The following is a 12359-nucleotide window of genomic DNA, read 5'->3' on the forward strand; positions in this document are numbered from 1 at the left end:
AAATGAAGCCCAACTGCATTATCAATAATTATAGAAAAGGATGAATGTTGGGGCATCCCAATATTAAACTGTCCAACGCTCAAGCGCTGCTATTCTCATGCCACTGAAATAGCCTAATGTTTCTATTATTCGGGCATGAGTGAATGTAACAGTCACTTTTTGGCGAACACCCATATAGACCTACCTTCAGAAGAGGAACCAAAACAAGTCATATTGATTATGTATTTCTGAAAGCAGTAAACTGGAAAGGCAGCAAATCTATTGAGGTACTATTGTGAGTTGAACGTGACCATAATCCGCCCTTCCTGACATTATACAGGGAGCTATTTTTGAGATATTGGCAGTAGTAGAACCTCATCTCTCTTATCTCACCTTAACCAACAACAGATGGAGGATCAGATGGGCAGATTTTGAGTATAGCCCCAATGGCCCTGCGGATCTACAGAACAGGTGTGCCTATGCTCGAAACTGCTTTGGACATTGTGTGCCTCACTTTCCAGCCAATATTTCCCAGAGTTCTGGGATGGGTAGACCCTTCCTTTCCCAGCTCCTATGCACTCTTCCAAAGTATCAAGTACAGACTTTTTGTAGAATCTGGAATGCACCCTACCCCAGTAATTGTTGACAGCACTGTGGGCAGGGTTTAGCAGCAATGTTATCTTGGCTACACTCCCACTGGCAATCTGTGTTAATGCGTTTAGCTCCTTTGAATGCAATGAGTTTGGCGTTCACCGTTTTCACTAGATCTATCCTCATGGTGGTCATCCCCCAGACAAGTGGCATAATAGTAAAATAGACATGTAAAATGAAGTCTGCCATGTGTTTAAGATAGGGAGTTATCTTTGCCTAACCTATTGCTGGGTAGATCTTATTAGAGTCAATAGTGGCAGGCTGCAATGTGTTCTCTGTATAGCTTAATCCCTGCAAAACGATGAGTCCTTGTTCTGGGCCTCAATGACTCTGCCTCCCAATCAACTGCAGCTCTGCCGCCAAAAATATGTGCTGGATGAAACTGGGTATATTTTCTTATTGTACTATTATTTCTGAAATTACAGCCACAAATCCATATTTAAAATGATTTACATTTCCTAAAAAAGGTTTCAGGCATATGTGTCTCTTATTTTCTCAGCAGGGTGACTGCATCATTTGACATTTAAACCAGTCGTATTTCCAAACAGATCTGCTTATAATTTTGAAGAACTCTAAATGGTTGAAGGTCTGTACAATGCCAATTACTTAGTCTGTTCTGAAACAAAGCCTACAGATGAGATGACATAACATGTCATTATGTTATAGTTCGGAAGCTACAAATAAATGGTCGTAATGGATGGACTATTGTATTAGCGGGCACAGCTTTCTGACCTTCCTGCTCGGAAAGTCTCTATGGTCGGGTATGTTATGTGGTTTAGCAAAGCACGCTGTTGTCCAAAGGCATCTTGCTGCTTGAAGCAGCTGACGAGGGGGGAATCGCATTGTCCATACACTGTGCAAGCATTATTTTCTCCTTATGGTCATTTAAGGGACCCAATGGCTACATGAAAGGGGAATTCAGTGCAATCACAAATTCATTTTAGAAAGAATTGTGTTCATTTCTTTTGATAAATGTGCACAATAATTGGTGCAATTGCCCTTGTTATAGCTTTAGCAATTCAACGTGCCTTATTTACCAACCTAGCTCTGCATTAGACTTCAGTCTCAGTATTTAATGCATTTTAATTTTGCGGCTTGTCAGAGTGAAAACAGAGTTAATCAGGCATTGATAATCACACTTGATAGCTAATGCTTAGATTTCAGTTTGGAGGCGCGCCCTTTCGCAAATTGAGTCCAACACACTGAGCTGACGGGCAGCTGTTTTCATAAAATGTCAACATTTTGCAGAAATATATGCAGCAGCAAACCTGTCCCTGGCAACGCAGCATTCAATCCAGGCAAAAACCCAAGAAGCAGTAAGAATGGAGGTCTAATGAGAAAGCCTGAACTAAGCAGTCTGACATTATTACAGCCCATAAAGGCAAACCATATGATTGTGTTACAATTGAATATTTGAATAATTACAATATTTTTTCCTTTGCAGGATGCCGTGGGATCACACAATGCTAAACTGATTTCATCTCCAGCCATTTCACAGATGATTGATGAGAATATATCAGGGGGAACCGGGCTTGCTTTGCCTTTGCAGTCTGTGATCTCTCCGCCTAACGCTTGCACTATAAAGCAATTTCGGGCTAATCGCAGTGCAGTCAACATTAATGGAGCAATCAGATGCCTTCCTAGTAGATTAGGAACTGAAGCATCTTCAGGTGAAAATGTCTCTGGAGCCAACCTGTCTCGCGGGGAGACGAAACAAGGTCAGAAACAGAAGAAAGGTTTTTCATCCATAACAGTTACTTCGAGAAGAATTGATGTAAATTGTCACCACACGGAGCGGGCAGCTACCCGTGACCAGGTACTGTTGAAGTGTCCAGGAAATTATATGGCAAAAAATGCTACCACTGCTTTTAACAATGGAGAGTCAAGTGTGCAAAGGTCTTTGAAACAAATACAATCCCGTAAATTGATGATTCTTGGCATTGGTCCACTGATAAATGCAAGCCACACTAAACTGAAAGTTAGACATGCAAACGAAGAGGCAAAGCAATCATCCACTAGAGGCCATTGTCAAAGCAAGGAGCAGCACCTATTCACCTCATGTGTTTACATCAGAGTTTCCCAGCAATGCTCCAATACCATCTATTACTTGGACAAGTCTCTCTCTCTACCACGCTACCATCACCCTGAAACCAAAGGTCAAGCCATTCAAAGGTCAGAGTTCTCATTCAAGATCAGGGGCAAATCAATCCCGCCATCAGTGGATGGACTAGATGGCCCATCATGCACTCCTAGACACTGCCTGCTCCATCTTCAACAAGAAAGTCCCAAGCAATTGTTCCAAGCCGACAATAGCAAGGCCGGGGTCATCAAAGTTACTGCAGTTCAAATTCCGCCATCTCCAAGAGGAAATATGGCAGCTGAATATCAACATGGCTATACGGCGAAGACAAGTAATGAAAGCGGTCTACTGGTTGATCTTCCGAATGGAAAACTTTCTTTGCTTGTTCAAGAGGGAACAAAGCTGGACACGTACAATGTCCACATTTCTGGTAAAACACGGCTCAAGTTTTTTGACCGGCTGGATGAAAAAGGTAAGTGCTTTATTGACAAAAGTGTGACTTGTTTTCAGGGTTAAAACCCTTTTTAATTTTCGTTAAAATTGCTTTTTCTAATAAAGAGCAGTGTATTAACCGTGCTTTTTGCATCTGCTTCCTCTTTGTTTCCAGACTCAACACGAATTATAATGTGCAGATATTTCGTAAATAGTTTAACCTTTTTAACAAGCAGCTTGTGTGTGCAGGTGGTTTGAACTCCATCAATCTAAAACGAATGTACCCTCACAGAAAAGAGAACATGCTGTTCTAAACAGAGCAGGCTTCTCTGCTACTGTATTAATGTTCTGCATCGTTTTCTTTAAAAAACAATATTCTGTCTTGAAGTTTATGAATCTATGCACATCACCCTTCCATCAGTCTCTTGCCATTAGACAACTATGTTCGGCGGGCCTATTTTCAAATGTTCGGAATAGGAGATGAGTGTTCAACTCAGCCAGTAAGTGAAACTGGTATTTTTCCGCGCGAGGGAATTGATAGGAAATCTCTTCCATTCATGTATTTTTTTGCTTTGGCAGGAAGTTAATAAAGCCAACTTGGTCCAGAAATTCTCTTGAAGTGTGGCATTTTGGATTTGTGTAAAGATATAGCATAGGACAGTTTTCTGTTTCCTTCCTATAGAGCATTCTGCATATCAGACTTTTTCCCCAACATGACAGCGTCAATGTGTGACGCCATGACTTATGCTGTGCACTAGCATAATGATGAATAGTTGCTAAACTGCCTACTCAGTCCCCACACTTCTACAAACCAGTAGTGATCCCAATCATAAAGGTAAAACAGGAAAATCTATGGCTATACCTCTTTCGCTTTTTGTGGTATGTAGGCCGAAGGAAGGCTATATTGTCATAAGGGGTGTGAATGTGAGCCAGTAGCAACCCAACAGCAAAGTATAACGGTTCCAAAGTAAAAGAATGTCCAATCAAGGTTCTAAATAAATATATATACTTTAATTTAATATGCCAATTTGTAGGGGGGCGCTGTGGTGCACGCACGTGATGGCTGCCTAGCTTTAGATTTCCGATCAACACAAGATCCTTTACTTAAATATATCCGCTCCGGAGCCACCCAGCGACAAGATCTGCTGCTACATTCACTTATGAATGGTCGAAGAACATCCAATTTAATTTGTGAAACAATCAGACTTGAAGTGCTGAGATATCTGTGCTGAAAGGGAGAACCGTGGACGGCGCACACTTGAATCCGCTGGGGAGGCTGGACTTCATAGGCCATGAGAGAGGAGGAGCCTATCGAGATATCTGGCACACCGCCTAATACCATACGTGGAATCTCATGGGGCCGCAAAACGCCACGGCGGTATAAAACTCCAAGATATGCCTGGCAAGGGAGACAAGCCTACCAGCCCCCTCAACACCATCCACAGCGGGCGATCCCACCACAGCTGACCGAGCTATGTGAGGTCCCATCGACTTTCAGCAGGGAAGACCCTGCCTGGGAACGCACATGTACGCCATCCTCTGCTGAAGCCCCAGAAAACAACATCAACGACTCGGCTGCAAGTGGGGCTGAGCACATTAAACGCTGGCAATCGGCTCATGACTTCTCCCAGAACAACGTGGGAACCACCACAGCCACAAAAAATGCTGCGGGTTGAGTCCAACGCCGGAACCTCGAGGTAACCCCTTCATAAGCACCATCCAGTTTGCAACCTGAGAAACATAGCCAGCAGACGGGGACATCCCTCCCTGACTGTGCCCCAAACTCTGGACATGGTCTTCGCAACGAGATCTGCTTGAAGCTGATCAGGCAGACAGTGGAGGCTACGCCGGACCTCCCGCAAGTGTCCCCCTGCTCTCCCGCGATGGAGGTTTCCCACTCCAGCCACAATACCACTCCTTGTATGCACGATCTAACGTGGATCCTACCAGCGGGAAGAAGAAGCCTTTAATATGTGAGAGGTCAAGGCTTTGCAGTACAGTTGAAATTTGCAGTTGGATGGCTTCTCAGGGGCCATAACGTTATTGCATGCCACATTTAATATAATGAATGACACGACAAGATATAAGACCTTGAGACGTGGGAGATCACAACCTATCCAAATATTCTGGAAAAGATGACCGTGTACTTTCATTGAAGCTGAGAGGTGAACATTCGGAATAACCTGTTCTAGCCAAAATGCTGACATTGATCTTTGTGTGTTGAACTCGAATCAGCAACTTAAAACCAGAAATGAGTTGCAGACTCTCACGTGCACAACTCCCTGAACTGTCTCATTGGAATTGGGGGCCACAAACTACCGGACACGATTGGAGAGACCACAAGGCTGGTCCCTCAGCCAAAGCTATCCGGCCTGTGGTTGCTAACACAACGGGTGAGGAGTGATACCCTTTGCAGGCTGCGCCCCGACTCAGGGCACACAACAGGCCATGTAGCACGTGCATTATAACAATCTGTGACAGGCCAGGATAACGCCCAACTCATTGGCACATATCCTACACCATGTTGGCCACGGATGACAGCCATCCAGATTAAGATATTAACCCCAGACAAACGACCTGAGGAAGATCCCACTAGAAGGAGAAGGAGACCCTGGGTGCACAGTGTGATACAAAACATTGTAACACCTCTGTGCCAACTACCCGAGGACGAAATGATGAAGATGAGTTATAACACGTGTCAGGCACCTTTCTGGCTAAACTGATGTAGCAGACATAACTCCTAAAGACGTGGAAGAGCACAGTTCATCCCTTATCCAGAGTGTAGAGCAGGAGGTGCACTCAATGACACTGCAGAGAATGATTTTATGGGCAAATTACACTCACGGAAGGTCTGCCACGCTGTGGTCTGACACTGGTGTGCCACAAGTGATACCTAGGACCTAGTAAAATCCGCACAGAGGACAGTGGGACCTACTACTCTTAGTACACACTACAAGAGCATTGGAACCGGGCATATAATTGCTGCAAACATGACAGGAATTGCTGGGAGAGCGCCCCATAGGGTGTGATTCAAACAAGAAGGTACTAGAACACTGCCAAGGGCACGTGACTGCCAAAACCGCAATATTGGTCCTCCCCATACCAGACAAAGAAGGAGTATCTCAAATCGTAAACAAGGTCCCTTCGCCATGCTGTGATTCAGATATGCGAGGAACACACCATCCTTCATAGTTCTGTACTAGAGATCAGTGCCGCTGCAAAGAAAATACCCCCTAACACTGTGCAACCAACATAACCCAGTGAATACCTCAACAGGGCAGCCACACAAGAATAGCTCTCCTTGCACGACACAGTAAACTCTTAGAAATTTTCCCAGGAAAGTTCAACGCCCTAGACCACAAGATCCATAGGGCAACGGATATACGACAATGTATCGATAATGACAAAGGGCTCAGGTGCAAGGAAAAAGGGCCTGATGGATTCATTCAGGAGCTCCCAGGCCCCTGCAGGCAGCGACAACAATGCAGTTGACTGGAGACACTCCAACTACATCCTCAACTAATCCTAGACACAATCATCTCCTCGCCACAATGCAAAATGGGTTTTTATCTATCAATGTTAAACTGGACGATATTGTGCCCACCATTGGATCAATCAAGGCGAGATTGGATAAAGAAAGTGCCCGAATGACGGAAAGATAGATACCATCGGCCAGCACTGCCGCGACATTGCTCAACTGGAAGGAGAATTCACGAATATGCGAGGCAAATGTGAGGATTTGGAGTCTAGATCCAGGAGAAACAATATCCGGATAGTCGGTGTCGCTGAATCCTTTGGCAAGAGCTCTATGGAGGCGCACGCTGAAGCTCTCTTAAAGTCCTTATTTGGCATGACATCCTTTTCGAACACTTCCTAGTGGAGAGAGCACACCGCACCCTGGCCCAGATGTCTAAGCCCGGGGCTCCACCTCGCACCATCATCGCCAGGCTGCTCAATTATCGTCACAGAGATTTGATCCTCAAAATGGCCCTGGAGTTGGGAATGCTACAATATGACGGTAACCACATACACATTTACCCCGACTTCGCTGCAGGAGTGAGTTCAGGCTCAAAGGAGATCCTATGAACAAGTAAAAAGACAACTCAGACTGCGTCAAATACCCTATGCCTTAATTTTTCCAGCGAAAATGTGAATTCAACATAGGTGCAGAGCGCACTTCTTTGAGAACCCCACTGCGGCAATGGCCTACATCAAGGCTTCGATCCTGCTACCACCACGTGACTGTGGCATAGGTCCGAACATGGACCTGTGCCCCAATGATGAAAGGAGAGATCCAGCAGACTGAATGTTGCATACTGTGATAGCCTTTAAATGTGTTTTGAGTGTGACATCGACGGTTGGCACCGATCCATATTATTAGTTAAACTGGATTAGATGCGTCCAGCTGGGGCAGTCATAGAGCTGCAGCATACGTGCCTCCGGAAGGTTTTACAAGTTTGAGGAGAAATATTATCGTGTTGAGGTTGATGCTGCCGGAGGGGGGAGGTGGTGGGATGTGCAATGGTCATTCCCTGGTACAACCGATGAGGAGGAGGTATGGAAATGTGGGATGCTGGCCGAGTTCCGGGAGTTAAAATTTTTAAAATGAATGGTTATGTCGCGATGAACAGTACTAGACTTATAAGTGCACGCAAAGATGATAATAAGGGTGATGAATACAAATGGCATGTAACACACCTATGAGCAGAGGGCTGAAAATGAAGCTGTTGTCTTGTAATGTAAGGGGCCTCAACAATCCAGGTAAAGCCATGAAGCTAAAGCCATGAAAGTGGGTACATATGTGACAAGACACCACCCGCTCATACTGATGCTCCAAGAAACCCATGCGCTACAGAAAATGAATTCTGACTTTATTGCAAGCTGGGGCCCGCTCCGATACCACACTGAATATTCCACACAGGCCAGGGGGGTCCGTACACTTATCCACCCGTCGCTGGGCTTCCGGTACAGATAGTAAAATAGAGCAATTGGGATGATACCTACTGGTTTGGGGTGAAATAGCAGGACACTCAGTGATTCTGTTGAACACTTACGGACCCAATATAGACAACCCGGAATTCTATCCCACCGTGTTAGATGTGCTAACACCACTGGATGAGACCTGGGTGCTGTGGGGAGGGAACTTTAATACAATCCACGACACTACACTGGATAGATCATCCGATGTGCCACGCAGACTCACAAAAGCAGCTCACGCCCTTCATCAGATATTGTTACAGTTACTTCTGATAGATGCTTCGAGAACACTTCATCCATTAGACAGACAATACTCATATTGCTCCACGGTACATGATTCTGAATCACATATCGATTATTGCCTCCTGACTGCCTCTCTCTCAAACGCGTTGGTGAGTTGTGATATTCATCCAAGCACATTTTCAGATCACTCCCGCGTCTCTCTGTTACTCAAACTATGGGATGTTTTGTTATCAATAATGACTCTGTTAACACTCACGCAATACTATGGGAAATCTTCAAGGTCTGGGTTTAGGGTATCCTTATGTCCAAAACCACTGGTTTACTGTTAGGAAGGAATTGAGTCAGGTAGAATCTCGGCTACGAGAACAGGAGAAGAATTACAGTAGTACACATAGCAGGGTGTACACTAGCAGACATTAACAAACTACTAAGTGAATTCCACAAACTAGCCGACAGGAAAGTACTATACATGGCCACTGTGGTAAGGACGCACAGAGGGGAGGGAAATAAGGCTGGTCGGTCCCTGGCTAACATTCTGAAGGCCGAAAACTATCATAATCCTATTGCTAGCATCCAAGCAATAAATGGCAGGGTGGTGACACAAGGGGAAGAAATAAATGAATCGTTCACATGATTCTACACAGAGTTATACTCCAATCGTAATGAGAAATCAGCCCAGGAAATGGCTGAATATCTAAATACACTAGGACTCCCAGTGCTCCCCCCGAAGTCAAATCCTTGTTGGATCTACCAGTTACCCGAGAGGAAATAGCAGAGGCTATTAAAGCCCTAACATCAGGGAAAGCCCCTCGATCTGACGGCCTGGGCATTGAATTGGACAAGGAATACCAGGAAGAGCTAACCCCTATCTTGTTAAACATATGGGAGGAAGCAATGGACCGGGGCACATTCCCGGACTCTATGCGCAAAGCCATAATAACTGTAATACTGAAATTGAGGCGTCCACCCCATGACATGTCCTCATATAGTCCCCTCTTCTTAATCAACACAGATGCAAAGATCTTGGCCACGGTCCTTGTGACTAGGCTTCTCCCTAAAATACACAGGTTGAAATACCCGGACCAATCTGGTTTTATTCCGACGCGGTCCACTGCCCTCAAACTCCATAGACTATTTGGGGTCATGGAACAGATATGTCCTAAGGCCAAGGCAGCAGTAGCTGCATTAGATGCCAAAAAGCCATTTGATTCTGTATTCTGGGTGTATCTGTTTGCTGTGCTTAAATGCTTTGGACTGGGTCCTTACTTCATAAAATGTGTTCAGCTCCTCTACACCAGAACCAGAGTCCTCACGAACCACACCTTATCCGCGCTATTCCTATTGGGAAGGGGCACCAGACAAGGTTACCCCTTTTCTACAATTCTTTTTGCTCTAACAATTGAGCTGATGGCTGCATTTGTGTGTAACAACCATGGGCACAGGGGCATTAGAAAGACCTACCCAACTCAAAGTATATCACTTTACGCGGACGATACACTTCTTTATATTCGGGACGCCAAAGTGAACCTAGAAACCATCATCAAAGATATACATGCGTTTGCACAGTTTTCTGGATACAAAATTAATAACTCTAAGGGCCTCATTACACGGACGGTGGTGGACCAAGGTGCTATTAGCTAATAGCACCGTGGTCCATGCCGGTAAAATACCGGCACCACCTTCGTGGAAAGGGGAATTACTGCCCTATTCCAAGGTTGATGGGGCGGTAATTCCCCCTTCCCCCATTGCCCTTCCCCATTCCCATTTTTGCCCCATAGGGCATAATGGGAATGTGCTAATTACGGCACCGCAAATTACGGTACCGTAATTAGCTCCCTGGTCCCTTTGCGGGTTGGTTTTTAACTCCTGAAAAAAGCAGGCGTTAAATTCTCCAACCCGCAAAGGGACCTCGTAGTAAGGCGGTAAGGGTTAACGGTCACCGGTACCATTAACAGTGACCGTTAACCCTTACCGCCGTCCATGTAATGAGGCCCTAAATCAGAATTGTTCCCACTTACACCTGTTACTGAAGCCCATCAAATATTAGTGGATTTAAATGGTCACCTGTCCGTGTTCGCTAATTAGGCATAGTCGTGTCTAAAGAGAGACAAACATTATATGCAGATAACCATGAAAATTTCCTAGAGCTGTTAACCACAAAACTTCAAATATGGGCCAAACCTCCCATTTCCTTATACGGTTGGATAACGCTCCTAAAAATGGTGGTCCTTCCCAAACTTCTTTACTACTTCAGCAACATTCCCCCCTTGTCAGGCAGGGTATTTTTCATGAAACTTCAATCCATTGCTACCTCGTTTATATGGAACGGGGGAGCTGCAGGGATGAAATGGGACAAACTGGTGGAGCCATACACTACTGGTGGCATTGCTGCACCAGACTTTGAACTTTAACGCCACAGGCCCAATTCGCCAAACATTGGTATGATCCACAGCATACCGCCACACATATCCCGATTGAAAGATATGCAGCATCGCCCACTGATCTCCGCTCTGTCATGTTCTATACACGCAGCAAAGACTCCTGTAGATATGACCCTGTTAGTGTTACTCTCCACTCCTGGTCCATGATATTTAAAAGAATCAATGTAGAAGTACCTTATGATCCCGAAGCCCCACTCTGGCATGTCCCCAGAATCTCCCCTACATTTGATGAAGCCCTGCAGAGAACCTGGGATCCGGATAAACAATTAAAGATGGGGACATGTCTGAAGGCAAATACGTAAATCTAGAGGACTTTGTAAATCCTATTGGGGGAGGTATGCTGAAATCGCTTCAATATCACTGTATTAGAGCCGATTTCGGTGCAAGATGGCCAATGTTCCCTGAGCAGCCTACCACACACGAGTGTGTACGAGCAATAACATCCGGGGATGGAACAAGGACCGGGTCTCCAAACTCTATGCCCCAATACAAACACATTCTCCATCCGTAAACACCATCAAAACAACATGGGAATCAGATTTGGGTACTACACTGAGTGAAGAAAAAGGGCGCTGGTACTGCCAACTGGCAAAATCTGTATCTTTAACTGCTGGCTTCAGTTTTATTCAATTCAAAATTCTTAATCAATTTCATTACACCCCTGTCAAAATGGCCAAGTTTACTGAGAATTGTTTGGGGTAAATCCTGAAATGTGGGGATCCACACGCCAAATATTTTGTATTCGGCGTGCCCTCTGGTTGCTGTATTTTGGAACAATGTGGCTGAGATTATTGAGACAATAACGCAAAACCCGGTCCCTCTCACTCCTCAGAAATATTTGTTTGGAGACATTGGTAATTTAATGTGACATGCACTGTTGCTAAAACATGTATCAATGCTGGAAAGCCTCATATGCACCCCGAACTGACGATTTCCTACGAGAATTGACATTTGTAAATGAATATGAGGAACAATTTGTATTGACTATGCCTGTAACAAACCGCCCCAAAGACATGTGGGCCCCTTTCAGAAGTTTTTTTTTGCCAGATGATATCCGATAATGACTTTTCACCAGCCGCCATAATCTTATAAAACCGATATGTACATGCACTGTTGGAATTATATTATACTGTTTAGAATGTTATTGTACTGTGATAATATCGACATAACCATCAATAAATAAAGCTTAAAATAAAAATGCCAATTTGCAAATAACTATTCAAAACACTGTAAAAAATCCACCCCTACAAAGGAAAGACAGAGAAATCCAGTATTTAATGGTGCTGCACTCTGGGTTTTCAGCAGTGAGTTGTTCTTGGGGGGAAAAGGTGCAAAAAGGAGTTAGCACATCTTTAGAGCCGGTACAACAGTGTTGATACAGGCTTAGAGCTATTGCGTTTGCGGGCCGAACAAGGTTTGGAGGCAGTAAGTCTCAATTATCCCAGGTGGCTAGTTGGCTTTTAGTCATATTCAATTGGGTGCTCCGTGTGATTTCAGGCAGCATCAAGTGATGCAGATTGAAAGGGTCACTATGATGGCTTGTCATTTGACAAGTT

General features: G+C 44.7%; 1 protein-coding gene across 2 annotated transcripts in view; it reads left to right on the top strand.

Annotated features, from left to right (window-relative positions):
- C8H10orf90 (chromosome 8 C10orf90 homolog) overlaps positions 1 to 12359 on the top strand; it is a 1136825-nt gene that overhangs the window by 588985 nt on the left and 535481 nt on the right. For both annotated transcript variants that reach the window (XM_069611487.1, XM_069611488.1), the window contains exon 3: positions 2075 to 3182. In XM_069611487.1, coding sequence (XP_069467588.1) covers positions 2075 to 3182 — 1108 coding nt within the window. The remainder of the gene's footprint in view (positions 1 to 2074; positions 3183 to 12359) is intronic.

Source organism: Ambystoma mexicanum, chromosome 8 (genome assembly GCF_040938575.1).
Source record: "Ambystoma mexicanum isolate Mex_15411 chromosome 8, UKY_AmexF1_1, whole genome shotgun sequence".
In the NCBI taxonomy this organism is placed as follows: domain Eukaryota; kingdom Metazoa; phylum Chordata; class Amphibia; order Caudata; family Ambystomatidae; genus Ambystoma; species Ambystoma mexicanum.